Source organism: Patiria miniata, unplaced genomic scaffold, assembly GCF_015706575.1.
Source record: "Patiria miniata isolate m_02_andy unplaced genomic scaffold, ASM1570657v1 HiC_scaffold_7, whole genome shotgun sequence".
Taxonomy (NCBI): domain Eukaryota; kingdom Metazoa; phylum Echinodermata; class Asteroidea; order Valvatida; family Asterinidae; genus Patiria; species Patiria miniata.
The window spans coordinates 42,364,823-42,382,902 of NW_024037074.1; the positions used below are offsets into that span (position 1 = coordinate 42,364,823).

An 18,080-nucleotide genomic window follows, 5' to 3' on the forward strand; every position below is an offset into this window, starting at 1 on the left:
TTTGGGAAAAATAGGGGTCATCTTCTTTGGGTGAGAAATTCTCTATAAAAATCAATGGTCAACCTATCAAAAATTGAAAATAAAATAAAAGATGACATATTGATCGTCTTTTTTCTGTGCAGCTTAAATACCTGTGAGAGTTCTGAGTATCTTTAAAGGAATTTAGAAGTATGGGCATTTTAGCACTAGTGTCTATGTGAATTTTTATACACTGTTGCACCCCTATTTTCCGATATTGTTCAGCTTCAGACCGTCATCTCTGAACAGCGCCCTCATTAGTCAGATGGTGTGGTGTCCTCCAGTTGAACCAAAATAATTCCTGTCTACCCTACAGCAGGGGTTGGCTGAATACCACTGGCTATTAGTGTTCATGCGTTTTGCACATATACGAAACACAGTCGTTTGGTCTAAGCCAATGGAAAGCTCTGATTTGCTTGCTCCACCCCTAAGCTTCACCCACCACGAACGTAAGTCGTCCACAAAGTACATTTGTATCTCACAATAGACCTTTTCAACCGATGATGATACTTTATGCAAATGAGGGCCGTGAGGCGGAAACGTAAGCGGCCCTATTCGAAGTATACAAAGGTACAAGCATTGTGGTCATTTTCTATTAATTTGCCCAGGATAAAAACGTGATTTTGGGTAACATCCAACGAATAGTGGACCGATTCGCAGGCTGAATCACGCGGGCCGGGCAAGCTGAGCCAACAGGCGGACAAAGTGGTTTTCACATTTCTTAAATCAATAACTATGTATCAATAAAATGTATATGTCCCTTCTCCATGATCTGAGAAAAAAGACCCCGACATTAAATTTAAACTGTGTATTTTATGTGGCCAATTTTCTTTAATCAAAAATTAAAGAATTGATATTTTTTTATACCCTTCATGTTCAGTTGTTTTTATGTCCTCAGCATGAAAACATTAATTAAACTAGAAATGTGTTTGTGGACAAACACAAGCTGTTTCAGATATTTAAAATACTCTGTGCACATGATGAACACTTGATGAAGTCACTTCGAATGTCATCTGCCAAGTGAAAAGTCAATCAGACATATAGTGCCAAAGTATGATTTGAAGAAAAAAGTGTACAAAACCTACGGGGAAAAATGCATCTTTAATGTGAAGTAACCTTACACCTGATGATGTCACAATCACGAATTTCTTCTAGGACCATCTGTGGGTGGTAGTCTAAGTGTGTACCAAGTCTAACGTGGATCGGATTTACAAAAGTGCCAAAGTAGAATGTTTTAAAACGTGTACAAACCCTATGGGGAAAAATGCATCTTTAATGTGACGTAACCCAACACCTGATGACGTCACGATCACACATTTCTTCTAGGACCATCTTTGGGTGGTGGTCTAAGTATGTATTAAGTCTGAGGTCGATCGCATTTATGAAGGTGCCAAGGTGGAGTGTTTTAAAACGTGAACAAAACATATGGGGAAAATGTGCATCTTTAATGTGAAGTAACGTGACACCTGATAACGTCATGATCACGAATTTCTTCAAGGACCATTTGTGGGTAATGGTCTAAGTGTGTACCAAGTGTAACGTCGATCGGATTTACAATAGTGCCGAAATGAAGCGTTTTAACACATGTACAAACCCTATGGGGAAAAATGCATCTTTAATGTGACGTAACCTGACACTTGATGACGTCACGATCACGAATTTCGTCTAGAACCATCTGTGGGTGGTGTTCTAAGTATGAATCAAGTTTAAAGTCGATCGGATTTACGAAGATGCCAAACTGGAGTGTTTTAAAACGTGTACAAAACATATGGGGAAAAATGCATCTTTAATGTGACGTAACCCGACACCTGATGACGTCACCGTCACAAATTTCTTCTAGGACCATCTGTGGGTGGTGGTCTAAGTATGTATCAAGTCTCGAATCAATCGGATTTGAAAAAGTGGCAAAGTGGACTGGTGGAAGAAACGTGTGTTAAACCTATGGAGAAAAAGTCTGAAAAAGGAGAAAAAAAAAAAACTAGAGATGTGTTTGTGGACAAACACAAGCTGTTTCGGATATTTGAAATACTCTATGCACGTGATGAACAATCAGTGACGTCACTAAAAATGTCATCTATAACAGCACATTATACGTACATGTCAAGTTATAACCAAATCGAACATATAGGTCTGTAAATATAGGCCTATAAAGAACAAAATGCCCCTTTAAGGGACGTCACATGACATTTGATGATGGCATCACATGAATTTTCATCTATAACCTATCTCGGCATTGGTACGATCACGAATTTCTTCTAGGACCATCTGTGGGTGGTATAGTCTAAGTGTGTACCAGCTCTAACGTCGATCGCATAATTTACAAAAGTGCAAATGTAGAGTGCTTTAAAACGTGTACAAAACACATGGGGAAAAATGCATCTTTAATGTGACGTAACCCAACACCTGATGATGCCACGATCACACATTTCTTCTTGGACCATCTGTGGGTGGTGGTCTAAGTATGTATTAAGTCTGAGGTCGATCGCATTGATGAAGGTGCCAAGGTGGAGTGTTTTCAAACGTGAACAAAACATATGGGGAAAATGTGCATCTTTAATGTGAAGTAACGTGACACCTGATGACGTCACAATCACGAATTTCTTCAAGGACCATCTGTGGGTATTGGTCTAAGTGTATACCAAGTGTAACGTCGATCGGATTTACAAAAGTGCCGAAATGGAGCGTTTTAACACATGTACAAACCCTATGGGGAAAAACGCATCTTTAATGTGACGTAACCTGACACTTGATGACGTCACGATCACGAATTTCGTCTAGAACCATCTGTGGGTGGTGGTCTAAGTATGAATTAAGTTTAAAGTCGATCGGATTTACGAAGATGCCAAACTGGAGTGTTTTAAAACGTGTACAAAACATATGGGGGAAAATGCATCTTTAGTGTGACGTAACCTGACACCTGATGACGTCACGATCACGAATTTCGTCTAGAACCATCTGTGGGTGGTGGTCTAAGTATGAATTAAGTTTAAAGTCGATCGGATTTACGAAGATGCCAAACTGGAGTGTTTTAAAACGTGTACAAAACATATGGGGAAAAATGCATCTTTAGTGTGACGTAACCTGACACCTGATGACGTCACGATCACAAATTTCTTCTAGGACCATCTGTGGGTGGTGTTCTAAGTATGTACCAAGTCTCAAATCAATCGGATTTAAAATAGTGGCAAAGTGGACTGGTGGAAGAAACGTGTGTTAAACCTATGGAGAAAAAGTCTGAAAAAGGAGAAAAAAAAAAAAAAAAAAAAAAAAAAAAAAAAAAAAAATCTTAACGAAAACAATAGCTGTTTCGGTGAGTCACCGAAACAGCTAAAGATCAGTCAAACAAAATAAAATACAAATACGTAAATTTAAATTATTGTGATACAGCAGAGCGAAAGCAAGGTTTTTAGTCAATGGTTACAAAATGTTTACATGCACATGCTTTGAGACAGGAATAAAAGAATGTAATCGAACCGTCGAGGTCCGTGGCTGACTTGGACTCTCAATAATAATAATAATAATAACGGAGTCTTATATAGCGCACGTATCTACCAACAATTAGGTACTCAAGGCGCTGGTTATTATGTCTATTATATAGTAAAGAAAGGTAAATAAAGTATATGAGAAATATGAGACCCATTATGTAGCACCTTATAAGGGTTGACAAGGTGCTGCGACGCATATTGCAGCCAACGAACAAAATATAAAAGTAAATCTCAATGAACATGCATGCTTGCAAAGAAAACAATGAAGGAAAAAACAAACAATTAATATTTAATTTAGCCCTTGCAAAACTTATGTTCAGATGAATAACGTTGTACATGTATCTGAAATATATTAGGTTATAAAAATGTGTGGAAATTATAATCGGACAATGTATGGGGCGTCCCGCAGCAATTTTTCGCCAAGCAGGATCATGTTCCAAGCAGGATCATGTGAGTGCAGATGATCTTAACAAAATTCTCAACCTAATTCACCAGGAATAAAGGCAATCATCCAGGAATTTCAGAAGGGGGGGGGGGCGCAAATTTCAAGGGCCAAATGCGTCCTGAAGAAATGCAATACCAGAATTGAGAGCATCAACAAAATGCATTGGCCGCATGCGCAGTGGTAGCAACAGCAATGGCAGCAGCCGCCGCTGCACCAGTAGCAGCAGCAGCAGTACCGGCAACAGCAGCAACAGCAGCAGCAGCAACCGGGACAGCAGCAGCCGCATCCGTCGCCGCCGCGGCAGCATGAGCAATAGCAAATCCCCCCTAGCTCGAGCATGCCTGGACTGCCGTGTGATGTGCGTATTTGGGCACATTACATAAAACCTCTGACAAGTTTTGCTACATGTATTTCTTTTTGTTTATTGTAGTCTTTAAAGTTGTATCTTAAAAACGTAAAAAAAACCGTGATATTTTTCCTTATTATATCGTTAGAGAAAGTTTATGCTTCTTTTCGTTGAAACATTTATTTTATATGATTGGAAATAAATCGTCGGTCTTACCACGAAGATTTTTTGCCCAATTGAGTTTTTGTCATTAACGTTATTATTTCATCAAAGTGCTCCAAAGGAGCGTTGACATGAAAAGTGTGAATTTAGCGTTTCACGAACCGACGTATCTCCGTATCTGGCACACGGCCACTAGTATCACGCGCGTTGTATGACATACGATAATTATGATAAAAACCTATTTCACGAAGTGACGAGTATCTTGGGAACTGAATTTCTCAAAAACTAAGCAACTCAGATGCACACGGATTGCATAAAATAAAGTTTAATATATAATTTACTAGCAAAAATGAAACAGTTTGAATTTTTACACTAGGAGTTTATGGAATGAGCCTACAAAATGTTTACGTTGTGGACATTTCTTTGTTATTGTGTAGTTTAGAAAAACCTGTGGAAACAAATTAATTTTTCTCGCACTGTGAAAAATCTTTCAACCCATTTTATGATTCCCTTTAGTGTTTCTTTTCATTTTGCGACAGATACCTAACCCGCCCCCACTAAAAATGCCTCTAAACCTGTTTTCCAGAGAGGGACGTAGGCAAGTCCACACAACGTATATGAAGACTGGTTTATGTGGACACATTTTGTTCGGAAGTCAAAACAGTGAACGTAATGCGCCGACCAAAGCGTTTTGGGCCGAGATATAAGAAAAACATAGCCGAACCAAGTGCAATACTTGGAGTATAGCCAAACTTTAAGTGTTCTAAAGTATAGGTTTTCCCGGCCAATGTCCTAAAATGTTCATTCACTTCTGAAAATCGGTCATTCATTTTCGTCTGAATTTGAGAATCGCTCTGAACACGCGTTTCATTTTCGCTACCAGAGCATTCGATTTCATTTCAGTTCAATCAATAATTAAGTGATTGAGCAGCACCTATCGTTTATGTCCATTTCAGATTTGTTTACAAGATTTCTTTTTCACTGTTAGAGGGCGATTTCAAATATTCACCATTCTATTTCACTTTTAGTTTAATGCCATCGGCACCAGATCCAACTAGGGGTTTCTTTTTCATTAACCGTCAATCAAATTAGCTGTACCTGAAATCAATTTAGAAAAGGTGTATGCTTGCGTAAATGAATGCACAGGTAAACGTAATTGCCCGTCTGTTTCTCAAAACCGAATGTACGGACAATGAAAACGATTGAACATTCGTTGAATTGAAATGGGATAAAAGACGTGCATTCAAATTCAGACGAAAACGAATGACCTATTTTCGAAGTTAATGAACATTTCAGGAAATTGGCCGGGTAAACCTATAATATCCGGGGCGCGCTTAGACTAGCCAGACAAAAGAAGTTTTATTTCTGTGAAAAGTACGTGTCGCCATTTCGCTGCAGAGTGTATACTCCCTTTTAACGTTGATTACTATGAATCACCTGCCATTATTACAACTCATCAAACAGAACATCGTTTTTATCTTTCTTTTCCCTCATAGCTGGTAATGTCGTCAAGGCTGCAGTACCATCCATTCTCCTATTAGTCAGCGTGGCGGTTTTCCTGCACTAACTCGTGTAATGACGCATTCGTCGTTACGGGCAGGTGAATGGGTGATTGTGACAAACCATGTAATAAACCATGGCGAAAGCCATGGTCTATTACATTTGAGCAGATTCACCGATTAATTATGCAAAACAACCGCATCTTGACCTCTAGAATTTGACCAATCAGCGGGCGCTTTCTATATCGTGTCTTCGGTCGTTGCGCGTCACAGACATGGATAAAAAAAACACCTGTGTCACGCGCTCTGTATCATGTTACGCGATCAATGCGCCCGGCTGTTGTTGTATTACAAAACACTGCATTCGAATTGACCAATCAAACCATTAGTCCTGATTTTGGGGAAAATGACGTCACGATTTAGTTAAATCGACTCCGATTGGCTGGCGCGCAAGCTTGCATACACACACGGACACACACGGCAAGCGTGGGACAAGACCTTATATGACTAGTTCACTAAAAACACCTTCATTTATGAATATGAGTGGAAGAACTGAGCTCTTACTTTTTAAGAAAGACATATGGAGAGGGTATGGATTTAAAAGAATGATGTAAACTATTCCAGTATGAGATGCCTCGACGAACAACACTATTATAGACACTGATCAGCAGCGTATCCAGCTTTTGCTGTCGGGGGGGGGGGGGGGGGGCCACCGCACATCCGCGCAGAAATGCACACATGTTTTTTTCTCCGGAAAATAAAAAAAAAACGGGGGGGGGGAGGCTGGTACCCATCTTCCAAATGGGGCGCTCTTCAAAACTGACCGTTATAATGCCAACTTTTCACGGTGCGTTGTAATGGTTGTTGAGCGGGTTTTCTTTTGTGGGATTGATGTCAGAAAAACAAAAAATTTAAATCATTGCTGACAAAAAAATTTGTCAACAAATCCGTCGGGGGGGGGGGGGGTGGGCAAAGTGCCCCCGCCCCCCTCCCCCCCCCCCCCCCCCCCGCTGGATACGCCACTGACATTGATGTTCTGTTAAATTGGACGTACACATTTTCCTAGCGCTACTTCGAGTATTATACACATGAATGTTAGATGTTGAGGTGAAACAAGAATTAAAACAGGGAGGGAGTAAATTATTCATAAATTTATACATGAATTTTCCAAGATTAAGGTGGTATAAGTCATTACATTGTAATATATTTAATTTAGCAAAAAATGGAGCAGAACGACCACGGTGGCCAGCATTCGAAACTAGATCTCGCCATAATTTATTCATCCCGTTTACCCGCACCCTATATTCAAGTTCTACTCTCCGTTTCCATGGTCCCAGTTTGTGGAGCACAACTGACAACGAAAAGCCATGAAAATTAGCCACATATTTTGTTTTCACACAATACGTCGTATCGCTTCATCGTAACTATTCATTTTGTCTCGGTTTTCCAGGGCCCGTCTCGTGTTCTTTTGTCTTGTGCTTTTTTTCCCATTTGACTGTTTGTTTTCGTGTGTTCCTATTGTTTGTGTATATTGTCCTGTATTGTCAGTTTGTGCGTAAGGCTGTTCTCTACAAGCTTCAGTTTACATGAACAGCCCCATACTGTTCACTCTCCCCTTATATTATTTAGTCGTTTGTAATTACTATTACGTGTTCCAATTCTATAGATCTTAAACAAATATGATTATTTCAATAATTAGTTGTTTTTTTTCATTGTTTGCTTCCTGGCTTGCTTGCTTGCTGCTTTGTTTATGGCATTCAAAGCAGTAAAAGATCTCAATACGTAGATATTATCTTCATGTTGTCATGACTAACATGTGACTAAAAACAATGTACATGCAATGTTATGGTGTTTTTTGCAGCATTCGTGTCAGCTGATTCTTAGAAATTTAGAGACATTTCCTGAGAGAAATTGTACGCTTAATTGGAACCTGTAAACCCAGATAACTATCTATTTAAAGAGACACTGACTTTATTTTCAGCAGAATGTTCGTGTTCCTTCATGATATACAGTCTCTCAGTTATTCTAAACAGTTTGAGATTTTACCTCAGAACTATTGTAATTGATTTTACTGTAACAAGTTCATGAGATTAAGCACAATTTGACTTCTGTTTTGATTCTTTGTTTTTATTGATTGCCGGCCCTTGGCGTCCTAAAAACCTAATCATTTGCGCCGACCTCCTTAACGGCGTACTCGCTACAAAGCGGCGTCGTAGACAGGATATAGGGTAGAAGTTATTTACCTGCTAAAGTATTATTTTCTGCCACGTCTTCGCGTACCTCTACAAGTACAAAATTCAGGCAATCAGGCCCTGTGTTATTTGAAAGCTATTCACGACGGAAGTAAATCGGCGCGGCGTTGGCAACCAGTGGAATCCCAGAAGATGAGAAAATGCTGCCTCCCATCATATTTGGTGTCTGTGGAATGCCGGTATGTCATGGCTGCCACTACAGCCAAAACATTACAGGTTATTGAGCTGCTTGGTGCAGATATAATGCAAGTCAACTATACATCTTGCCAAATATGGTTTCGTTATTTTATTCAGTGATCAAACACGGCGTGTCACAAAAGGCGAAACCCAAATGTCGGGACTATTTTTTTTAGTGAAGTTCTGCATGTAGCACTTTTAAAATCTAAGATATGAAAACCCAATTCATAAGCTTTCCTTTAGTACAAGAATCATTCAAATCACTTAAGTACTTTTCAAGTTACGGAATTTTAAACACAACCACCGTTTCGAAGTTCTGTCCCCGGATCACAAAAAAAGGTGTGCGTTCTTACAACAAAATGAAATCTATTCACACATATCCCAATGTGATTTGTTTTCCTTTTGCTGAATGAACACTGACCTTCTTGTGATCTGTGGACAGATCTTTAAAATAGTGGTTGTGTTAATAATTCCGTAACCTGAAGTGTACATAAATGATTTGAATGATTCTTGTACTAAAAGAAAGCTTATGAGCTTTCATATCCTAGATTTTGAAAGTGCTACATGCAGAACTTCACTAAAACAATAGTCCCGACATTCGGGGTTTTTTTTACTCTCCCTGTTTATCAACTCATGATAAACTCATTGCAAAATACAAAAACAATGGAGACGAATACGCACTTGGCATCATTTAATTTCAGTAGCAAGTGCATTTTTTGTCTCATTTTTCTTTAAGACCGACCCTACTTCAGAGGCAAGAAAAATGAGAACCATAGAAGTAAACAGGGACGCCCGAAGCTAAAAAAGAAATGAAACTCCGAGTGTGTTTTACTCTGCTTTAACATCTGCTTTCCCGACAGCAGAAAAAAGATGCTTAGTTTTTGTTCCCCATTCCCACGGTTTGACTTATAGTTTATAAGCTACTAGCTGACCCGAACCTCTTGACCTTGTCCTTGCGATTAAATGCTGACAATAGACGAGGCCTCAACTTGTGTTGTTCTTTCCATTCAAACGCAGTTTCTGAAAGTGGGTGTTTTGTTAACTGGTGTTAGGTGTATTTGCATGCACTGAGTGAACTACTGCAGTGGCTAAGAATATATAGGGTCTATGCCAGAATATTGTAGCCAAAAATCAGACTTTGTGTCGTGGTTATGCCTGCCATATTAAACTGCAATGGACATCTTCAAAGAAGTGAAAACAGTATCATGTTCTTCTCAACAGTACTTTTGTAGCTTTTGCATTAAAGCAAACAGCTAAGTGCACCTTATTGTCTTTTAAATGTTCTATATACTGTTGCGGGTTTGTATTATACAAAATCAATTCTTTTTTATTCAGATTAAATCAAAAACACACACTTACATAACACTTCAAGAGCAAATTGAATGACAAGTCGATCTCTGAGTGTGGAATAACTTCAAAAGCCATTTTCCTAGACATACCCGGGGTCCAATACCCAATTAAATTTTCATTGGTTACATTAGTTTATATTAAAGGTCACAATTTTTAACCCGATTGTTCATTCTTCCAAGTAGAAACATGCGTTTCAACTTCCTTACAAATTCTTTTAGATGATGTTATCTTTTCAAAATAGTTCGGCCCATTCACAGATATTATACACACACATATTCAAAGCGAGGTGTTGATTTCGTACAATTTTTGTACTAATCTTGCCCAAGGTTAGGCGGTATCGGTTTTTATCCGCAGGAGGAACGGTATACAATGTACCGACCATGAAACGAAGCACACAAAGTACTGTACCGTCCGTGCATTGGCTACTCGTGTCCCGCTTGCACCCCCCTTGCTAGTAGCTACGCGCACTGCCTGTCCGTATTTTTTTTATGAACATGTATATCCGCCAGGCTGATGGATCATACGGACGGTTGCCCCCGCATTGCATGCCCGTATGTCAGCCGCGCGGGAGGGCGTATCGCATATGCAAAAACCTGCTCAAACACTGAGAACCGACCAGACGGTTCACACCGATAAAAGGGAATCGATGATAATCCCGACTTCTTATCAAGGCTACTTCACCTCCGATTTGATGTCTTCGTTCTTTGGACTGTACGTCCATGCAGTGTCATTATTTTATTATTTTAGAGTGTCCACGATCCTATCTAAGGCCGTTAGTGGCATCATGGTGGCATCAATCTCCTACAGGAAACACAAACTATTCTGATGGGCAGGTTACCGCCGCCATGCATCCAAGGAAGTACATGTACAAACTAGTGCGCCCGTAAGCTGAAGCGAAGGCCGCGGTTAAAGGTAATTTGTAATGTAAAGTAATTTGTAATTAAATGTATTTTTTTTTAATGCTATCTTTTAAAATATACCTTTGTGTCCCATTCAACCTTATTTTCAATTTTCATTTTGCCATTTTGAAGGGTAAACTTGTGCCTTTTTGGTTTGTATGCTAATAAATACGAATTTCCATATTCATGAGCAAAACTTTGATGTCACTCTGGGCACAAACCTCAATGTTCCAGCTATTTCAGCGCAAAAAGTTGCTTGAGTTTGGGATTTTGCTGTCACAAATTTCCTTTGCTCAGGTGACATTCGTGGTTGTGTACATGGCAGTAAGCCAATGAGCAACCCCTTTCTCACATAATGTTTTCAATGAGCAACTTCTGGGTTCACAATTTGAACAGAATAACCTAAACTGAACAGTGTCTTCCTGAAATGACATCACAGTAACAGCGCCCTCAGTCAGGGTGACCATATTAGAAGATTTTTCGGCTAGATCTTGCAGATCGTTTGCAAAAAAAAAATTTGAGAAATAGTAAAAAATCTAGCAGAATGAAATAGGCCTACTGAAATACTGGAATAGGCCTACTGATATGACTGGATTGTGCGTAGGCTATATGATGTTCACACGTACACAGTGAGTGCTGAATCAAAATTTGACACGTTTTTTTGTTCACATACGTAAACTATATTATGATGTTCTAAAAGAACGCGTTTTGCGGTAATTTTGAAATTGTTGTAACATGTACATGTGAATAGAAGCATGTTTGATGTATTTTGTGTAATTCTAGGTGATTTAGCAAATGTTTTTATTCTAGCAGAAATTTGAATTGCATCTAGCAGAAATTTGCGATTTTTATCTGGTCACCCTGCCCTCATTTTGTTCGGAAAAGCATGGACAATTTTAAATGTTTAAAAAGTGCACCTTTCAATAACATTAACCAAAAAGGGATGTCAAATGATTTTCATACATGTAAGAGGATTAGAAAGTTGCACAAAACGTGTTCCTTAGAAAAAGTAATCGCATGACCCTTTAAATAAAATCAAGTTTATCTCATGCGAGCTTAGCGCAATTGGGCCGTCACCAACGCCTTTGGGAAAGGCGACAGGTAGTAGCGAAAGAAATCCTTTTTGAAATTCACCAAAGGTACTTGTGCAAGATAAACAAATAAACCAAACAAACAAAGAAACCAAACGATTTCTTACCCCGCGTTATGGGACGAACCGTGCAAATTACACTCGATCTTTCATGTTATCCCCAAACGTTTCGAAGCGGATGGCAGGAGCTATGACACCCCGTCGGCTGCTGTCAGCAGTGGTAGTCTTCAGTATTATCACGACTTTTGCCGGTTATCTTCAATTGAGACGTGAGTTGAAGTCGTCGTATCAAAGTCGTACATTGGAAGAGACTGGATCTAACGGTAAACGGATCATCGGCATGACCGTTAAGACTCGGACGCCTGAGATTACTACTGAGGAGACGGGATCTCAAGTAGACGGGGTTTCATCACAGCGCTGCAAGGGGAACTGTAGTGAGTAAGTTAACATCATCGTCATCAATGTAGATGTACTGATATAATTTGCAGAAATCTCTCTCATTTGGACCCACTCTCCCTTTGTTGACTGAACTTTCAAAAACGACCAATTTGAAAACAACTGTGCAATATTGGCCATATGTTTATGAAGCGGTGGGCTTGCAGTCGGCGCGGTAGTTATTTAGGCTAGTTGGCTTGTGGGGCGCATATGAATTTTAATTACAATCTTTTAAACTCTCGGAATCACCTTAACAAGTGTAAAACCAATTGATGCCACGTTTTCCCGACTATTTCTTTCCAGAGCCATTTTTAAAACGTGGGTGCAAAAAACACACAATTATTTTTAATCATATATCTTTGCTACTCTGAATTTGGCCAAGATGCTACTTCATACGAGTAAACAATTTTCCCAGAATTTTGCCTCTTTTTAGGGTGGGGAGCATTTTTTGGCGCAAAAGATGTAAACCTATAAAAGCAAATATCGGTATGTGTTTATTCATTCAATTTTTGGCCGGGGTAGGCAGCACATTTACATGTTAAATAGGTTTTATTGCTTGTTTATTTATTTATTACATCTCTTTACCCAGGGCATGTCCAAACAGTTTAAAACTGGTTTCCATAGGGGGCCTGCATACAATACAAATGAATACACACATGTACAAATACACTAGCATTACAAATAAAATACAGTGCAATAAAGTAAAAGGATGTGGGATTAACGCATAATGTTAAGCAACTATTGTAAATATTGTAAAACTATTACATGTAGAACCAAATGTACAGTGTGAAAAAACATCGCTAACAGGCTTTACTACAAGGTGAATTATGTGAACACAGGGCGCATCATCAATTTCCTCTGTAAAAAGGGGCACATCTGGTATAAGAACAAAAGCCAACAATCTAACCCCATTGTAAATTTTAAAGCAATTAATTAACCAAACACGGAAAGCTGGTTAATGTTCAGAATTCAGATGAAATTCACAACACTTTCCAAAAGAAGGAGGAACGAGTAATTTTAACGATGGGCAGCGTTAGAAAACGAACCAAATGCAAGGAGATTTTTTTTTAGCAAGGACAATATATCGAGCGTACCGGCGCTAAAATAGTAAGTGTTCTGGTTCTGGTTGTTACTGTGCAAACACCTCTTAAGTGGTTATCTCGCACAGGGTCGGTAGGTCGGATGCAAATTGTTGTGATCGTTTCCCAAGGTACTAGCTGGTGCCAGCGCTATTGTTTGAATATACCTGGCTTCATTTTCTTTACCAGCCCACCGGGCAAGTTATTGAGCACCATTCACTAGCTCCACAGTTTTTTACTAGACATTGTACGCCGGGCTAACGTTAAGGTCGAGGCCTGGTTCAGGCTGAAATTCGCAATTGAATACCTCCATTCAATCAGCACAAACAAAATTGGCAACAACAAAAAAATCCGACCTACCGACCCTATTTTTGAAAGGCATGTAATTGCAAGCAGAAGTAGGGCCCACATTTCTGTGTTGTCTGATAATTCGGGGAACTATAGCAGTTGATACCGCCGAACATAGATGAATGTACCCCAAAATTGCGATTGCTCATTCCATCCACACATGAGATTTACGCAAAATTTTATTACGTCCAATTTACAAGCACGTGTGTGTGATTAGAGCATGCATGTACATGTACATACACTGTATTTTAGCTAGTAACTACACGGATGGATCAGCTAATGTTTTCCTTGCTTTAACGGCACCAGAACCCCAAACCGTCTTTTTCTTTCAAGTCATAATTTCTGCTAATTGAAGTGTTGCCATATACCATGGTTCTGGTATCGTGGTATTATTTGCCCTATTTGCCGCGAACGTATACATTTAAATCCATGCGTGAGTGTGTACATGTAGGTACGGGTATCCTTTCTCTGTAGTACAGCCTGTCTAAAAAAAAAAGTGGTACAATCAGAAAAAAAATTGGTTAAATATAAGTTCGAAATAAGTCATTCTTACTTGGCATAATATTAAAGAACAAAGACTGGGCTTTCCAATAGTGTCTGTTTGATCTTATTTGCTTTTGTCAATTCAGAGATATAATCAATTTAGTGCGATACACCAAAATCGATTTTGTGCCACTTTTATGCATGGGCAGAGTTGTTTCGAGTACTGTGCCATGCTGTCTTGAAGTTCACAAAAGATTGCAACTTGGCAAAAGAAACAAACTCGATTTGTTCCAGCAGGGGCCTCGACATTAACCGTGGCCATCTGCCGCATGCCCTGCCGAGTTGGCCGCAATATGCCCCTTCATTTTTTTTCAAAACATTCTGCAGTTCTCAGCCAACTTTGCACTTGCCCTTTTTATTCTCGACAGATGTATGAACCAATAATTATTCAACGTTTAACAGAACCCAAAAATCACGGTAAAATGTTTGCAATCGCTGAATTCGGAAGGAAGCGGGGTTTTCCCGGATCGCACTCGCCGGCTGAAGTTGCTTGTATCAGACCAGGGACGTCGCATGGTGCATGCGATCAGTATAGACTGGTTCCTGCCGCGTACGTGCTATAACGAAGTGCTAGTAAAGACTGATGTACCGGGAACAGTCTATGGCCGACATATATAAATCACGGTGGATTAATTTGACAACGTAAAAATCGTAAGCAAACATCTATACCGAAACAGATTTCTTTGAGTTTGTTCACAGAACTTGATCTCTCTTTTCTGTAAATGTATTTTCCGTTTTCCTGTATTCACACTGCTCGTGCCTGAAGCGCGACAACGTAGCGTGTTTCGTAGCACGTGGTTCGTTGTCTGCCCCACATTTCAGCAAAAAAGCACGCTGATTCTGTGCGATATCCGGACGGTGTTGGCAAATTAGCGCAGCGCTTAAGGTCAGTTGGTCTTGACTGCATTGTCAGTGTGCTGTGTTTTTAAGAATCCCCCATGCACCTTAAATATTTTCTGCATTAGTTAAGGCATGGTTAAGGCAAGTTTTCATCACTTTTGGGGATTAAATTTGTGAGCTTTCATGATGTAAATGTAAACAAATGAGGCCGAAAATGCGCATTATGGTCTGCGGGATACTCAGACCTTCACACAAACAAACAAAGTGGCAAAGGAACTCTCTGGCCTACCCTACCGGCCCAATTTTTCTTGGCCTAATGCCGTGCATATAATAGTGGCATGGTGTGAGCAACTTCAAACTCCATATCTGTTAGAAACAGAAACATCGAACGACCTTCAAAATTTATTCTTTAATTATGGCAAGTCTTAAGGGCCCATTTTGATAGCTGTCATTGCGTAAATGAAAATAATTTGGGCTGGAAATGGTGTGCATACTCCACTAAATCAGCGCACCAACAATTAAAAAATTAAAAAGGGAAAGAATGTAGTATCCAGACGCCACTTCAGCGGTTGTGTACAAAGTCTATGGAGAGTCGAGAACATTTTCAAAGTATTTCGTAACAAAATTGGAAATGTTTCTCAGTCCCAGATTCCTGTCTTTTCAACATTGGAATGACTGACCTTTATTGAGATGACAAGAAAAAAATGGCAACAGGTTGCAACATTCTTTTCAAAAAACCAGACCTATCGACTGTATTTTGGAAAGTCATATTGGTTTTGGCTTTTAATTTATATGAACACAGTGATTCTGCATGAATATTGCTGCCGGTTAAGTATGTTAAGTTGTTAACCAAAACAGTCAGTGGTAATTCGGTTTTTGTGTGTGTAAAAGTTCATATTTTAAGTTAATAGATAAACTGTAGATATCATCCTGTCTCAAAATATTGGCTATATGCAATACTTCAGAAGAAAGATTTAGTCAGTTCTACTCTAGGACAAAACAATGATTTTTCTGCAGGACTTTATTTGTTTTATTTATGTTACTATATTATTATTATTATACTATTAAAAAAGGGGCTTGTCACTTTTGAAATTTCAAAGGGCACTGAGGCCAAGTGAAGGGGTACTGAGGCCAACTTTCAAGAATTTAATTCATGGTTTTTTTGCGTAGAGGCCTATACCTTTTTTTTTTTCCTTTCTTTCTGTTTTATTCAAAGATACAATCAACAATTAAATAACAATTATCTATGTACATGTACAGTTAATCGTCCGCTCTATAGGTACTAATGAATTACACACAACAAAACATTCTAACAAAACAGTTTACTCGACATGACGAAACTGCAGTTCCTGCTCAAAAAGGATGATAAGGTTGGAATACTGGCCAAATTTAAAACGACTCACTGTTTGTTTACCTATATTAATTAAAGTATTCAGAAACCGATAACTATTGTATGTTTCCCCGACTCCGAAAAGAATATTTTCCACGGACAGACTGATCGATTTGCCATACTTAGATGCAGCAATCTTTTCGATTTCGTTCCAAAGGGGTTTTACCATTTTACACGACCAAAAAAAGTGTTCAATGTAATCAATACTATCATGACAAAATGTGCAATTTTCTGAATCACTCTTCTTCCTTTTGCAAAGCCAGACTTGCGTGGGGTAACAGTTATGAATGATTTTCCAATTGATTGAAAATGACTTACTGTCTGGACAGCAATAGTTGAGCCTCTTCCATATTACATCCCAAACAAAGTTATGAGTAGGGAATTTGTTTTTCCAAAATGTCTCTGCTATGGGGGTAGTGAATTTCGTGTCAGTAAATTTCTTCCTGATGCGCTTCATATTCATCTTAATTAGCTCATTTCGAACATCAATATTAAGGTTACCGATCGTTTCTTTGGAAAGTTGTTTCCATTCCACGGGAAGGGAATTAATGACAATATAATATTCCAGTAAGTAGTTACCGTTGTTGCCAATGATTTGCCTAATCTGATCAGGGGTCATGAAATTACCGTGGTTGTCATAAAGATGATAAACGTAAATGACACCAGCTGAGATCCAGTTTTTCAGAAAAATCGGTTTACCCTTGAATTTGACTGCATGGTTGTTCCAAATTCTTTGCTTCGCAACTTCAGTAATGTCTGCAGCCTCTGCCCGTGGGTTGACTTCCAGCCATGACAAAATGATGTTCTTATAGAAGGGCGCAAGGTTATTCAGATCAGAACAGCAGAGCAAATCTTTGGCACTACAGTTACTGTGAAATACAGAGAGATCTGGACCAAGTTTATCAAATTCAAACAAAGCACAATTCTTCCACGGAAGGATATCATCATTGGCTAGTCTTTTTAACCATTTCAAATGCAATGTGTTAATTACACTTTTCACATCAATCATATTCAAACCACCTTGGTCATACGCACCTACTATAGTGTTTCTCTTAACCTTCTCGCTTCCATCCCAAACAAATTTGAAAATACATGAATTAACCTGCTTTTGAATATACTCAGAAACAATGAGTGATAAAGCTGGGTAGAGAATCTGCGAGAAAAGCAATGATTTCACTATGATGATTTTACCTTTCATAGTAAGTTTTCTCATGGCCCACATTTTCAAAATGTTCCTCATTTTGGCTAGTCTCCCTGTCCAATTCTGCTCAATGTCTTGAGCTGGAGTGAAGCTAGAGAACACAATTCCCAAGGTGGTGATTTCTGACTTCCAAATAATATCAATAGGGTGGTCCAGTCTTGTTCTATTTCTACCAATCCACATAGCCTCTGTCTTATTTTTGTTGAGTGACAGGCCTGACACAGATTCAAATTCTTCTAAAATATAGAGGCCTATACCTGCAATATAATGGGACATAATAGAGCCGCTTGTCACACATTCACGGTTGGAGCTACGAATATCCACGGTTTACCAAGAATCAATCGATCACGATGAACCGTCGAGATTCGTGGACAAATTGACTTTCTAAGAATGCACTACGGTTTCAGGACGGATAGCCACGACTGTCCTACGGTTTTTCTACGAATACACCAAGGCTTGTCAAGAACATAGACGGATTGTTGAAGAATCATATCGACGGTATTTAAAGAATAATAACGCCA

General features: G+C 39.1%; 1 protein-coding gene across 1 annotated transcript in view; it reads left to right on the top strand.

Moving 5' to 3' along the window:
• The first annotated feature begins 10,227 nt into the window (after window positions 1-10,227).
• The window catches only part of LOC119745716 (CMP-N-acetylneuraminate-poly-alpha-2,8-sialyltransferase-like), a 29,825-nt gene continuing 21,972 nt past the window's right edge, over window positions 10,228-18,080 (top strand). The window contains exons 1-2 of the mRNA XM_038222260.1: window positions 10,228-10,646; window positions 11,899-12,161. Of these exons, the coding sequence (XP_038078188.1) occupies window positions 11,902-12,161 (260 nt within the window). The 5' untranslated portion in view covers window positions 10,228-10,646; window positions 11,899-11,901. The remainder of the gene's footprint in view (window positions 10,647-11,898; window positions 12,162-18,080) is intronic.